This window comes from Zonotrichia albicollis, chromosome 25 (assembly GCF_047830755.1).
Source record: "Zonotrichia albicollis isolate bZonAlb1 chromosome 25, bZonAlb1.hap1, whole genome shotgun sequence".
In the NCBI taxonomy this organism is placed as follows: Eukaryota; Metazoa; Chordata; class Aves; order Passeriformes; family Passerellidae; genus Zonotrichia; species Zonotrichia albicollis.
This window is the reverse complement of record NC_133843.1, coordinates 8,403,844-8,406,068: the sequence shown is the minus strand read 5'-3', so window position 1 is coordinate 8,406,068 and position 2,225 is coordinate 8,403,844. Positions and strand designations below refer to the sequence as shown.

The 2,225-nt window shown below is 50.5% G+C and overlaps 1 protein-coding gene across 1 annotated transcript; it reads right to left on the bottom strand.

Moving 5' to 3' along the window:
- Positions 1-381: 381 nt before the first annotated feature.
- Positions 382-1,146, bottom strand: LOC141731753 (olfactory receptor 14I1-like). Its single transcript, XM_074558295.1, has one exon. The coding sequence runs from the start codon at positions 1,144-1,146 to the stop codon at positions 382-384; it is 765 nt and encodes a 254-aa protein (XP_074414396.1).
- Positions 1,147-2,225: the final 1,079 nt, after the last annotated feature.

Sequence of the window (2,225 nt, the reverse complement as noted above, 5' to 3'; positions counted from 1 at the left end):
ACGGCAGCAGCACCGGCAACACCAAGTGCTGCTGCTGCTGCTGGGCACAGCTGCTGGGCCAGCACTGATCTGCCCCCAGCTTTGCACACAGACATTGCTGCTGCAGTTCCAGAGAAGGCAACAAAAGGGCATCTCTACAGGAAACTCTGCTGGGAGATCCTTTAGTTCATTTAAAGGCACTGAGAGCACAGCCCCTCATTGACACAGTCTGTGGCCACAGGGAAGATGGAGAGAAATGAAATGAGAAATGGCACAAACAATGACATGTATTTGTGGAAAACATTAAAAAACTAAAACAAGGAAGAAATACCCCACAAGCAAACAAACAGAAAGTATTAAAAATTACTTTATTACAGTGATTTGGAGAAACTGGCAAGCAGTTTAATGTTCCTGAAACAATCCAGTCATCAGTCTCCACACTGCAGCCTTGAGCTCCTGGTTCCTCAGGCAGTAGATGAGGGGATTCAGGGCTGGAGGCACCACTGAGTACAGAACTGACAGGGCCAGATCCATGGATGGGGAGGACATGGAGCGGGGCTTCAATTGAGCAAATATGCCTGTGGTGATGAACATGGATAGCACAGCCAGGTGAGGGAGGCAGGTGGAAAAGGCTTTGTGTCGTCCCTGCTCAGAGGGGATCCTCAGCACAGCCCTGAAGATCTGCACATAAGAGAAAACAATGAACACAAAACAACCAAACACCAAAAAAGTACTAACACCGAGAAGCCCCAGTTCCCTGAGGTAGGATGTGGAGCAGGAGAGCTTGAGGATCTGTGGGATTTCACAGAAGAACTGGCCCAGTTCATTGCCATGGCACAGGGGCAGGGAAAATGTATTGGCTGTGTGCAGCAGAGCATTGAGAAAGGCACTGGCCCAGGCAGCTGCTGCCATGTGGGCACAAGCTCTGCTGCCCAGGAGGGTCCTGTAGTGCAGAGGATTGCAGATGGACACGTAGCGGTCGTAGCACATGATGGTCAGGAGGGAAAGCTCTGCTGATAGGAAGAAGAAAACCAGAAATAGCTGAGCAGCACATCCTGTGTAGGAGATGTTCTTGGTGTCCCAGAGGGAATTGTGCATGGCTTTGGGGACAGTGGTGCAAATGGATCCCAGGTCAGAGAGGGCCAGGTTGAGCAGGAAGAAGAACATGGGCGTGTGCAGGTGGTGGCCGCAGGCTACGGCGCTGATGATGAGGCCGTTGCCCAGGAGGGCAGCCAGGGAGATGCCCAGCAAGAGGCAGAAGTGCAGGAGCTGCAGCTGCCGTGTGTCTGCCAATGCCAGCAGGAGGAAGTGCCTGATGGAGCTGCTGTTGGACATTTGCTGTGGCTGCACATGGGGATCTGTTCATGGATAAAGGACAGTGAAGAGTTAGGAGAAACTTCTTCCAGCAAAATCAAAGCTATTTCCCACAGACCTTTTTCTCCTGTAACCCTCTGACACCCTTTTGATTTTCGAGCAGATTTTCCTTCAGCTCCAAATGGGGAGCCCTGGTTGGTGCTGGCTTAGTGGGATTTGACGTTCAGGGCAACTAAAGACAGGTTTTTTTTAATTCAGCCTTGCTCTGCAGGTGGGAGAGGAGGATAGGGACCTGTTCTTGTGTTCCTGTTAATACAGAAGGCCCTGTCAGCATCTGCACCCTCACTGCCCAAGAGCAGGTATGGTAAAGTCTGTTTAAATCCTCTAGATTTTTTACAGCTCCTCTTTCCCCTCACCTGCTGACTTATTTTTGGATGTCAGAAACTCTCAGCATTTCTGCTGCCCTCAGAGAGAACAGAGTGAGGTCTCTGAGACAAGGTGGTAAGTGGAGATTTAGGGGAGGAGGTCTTTCTCTCTGTCCTGTTCCAGGATTCCCTGGGCTTTCTCCATTCTCAGATAGAGGATGATAACTCCCCCATGTTTCCTTTAAAAACCATCCCAACACTACTGAGACCAGATAGATCTCCCACAGTCCACCAAATGTCCATCCCCTTCTCAAGGTGTCAGCCCCACATTTGTAGCCAAGGACACACAGGGCTCATTTCGCCAACCCAACATCATTTTCCCATCTTAGAACTTCTGTGCCTCACCCTGGGGCTTTCAGATAACACAGAGATGCTCTAGGACAGGTTTGCACCCTGGATTGAAGCTCCCAGCTTGGACTGAAATCTCAGAGAGACTTCCAAGTGTCCTTAGGATGGCATTGGATTGAGGGAGATGCAGCTCCTTCCCTGGCTGCACTGACAGCATTG

Excerpts from the sequence above, each read along its gene's own strand:
- LOC141731753 (XM_074558295.1), bottom strand. The coding sequence starts at position 1,146 with ATGTTCTTCTTCCTGCTCAACCTGGCCCTCTCTGACCTGGGATCCATT.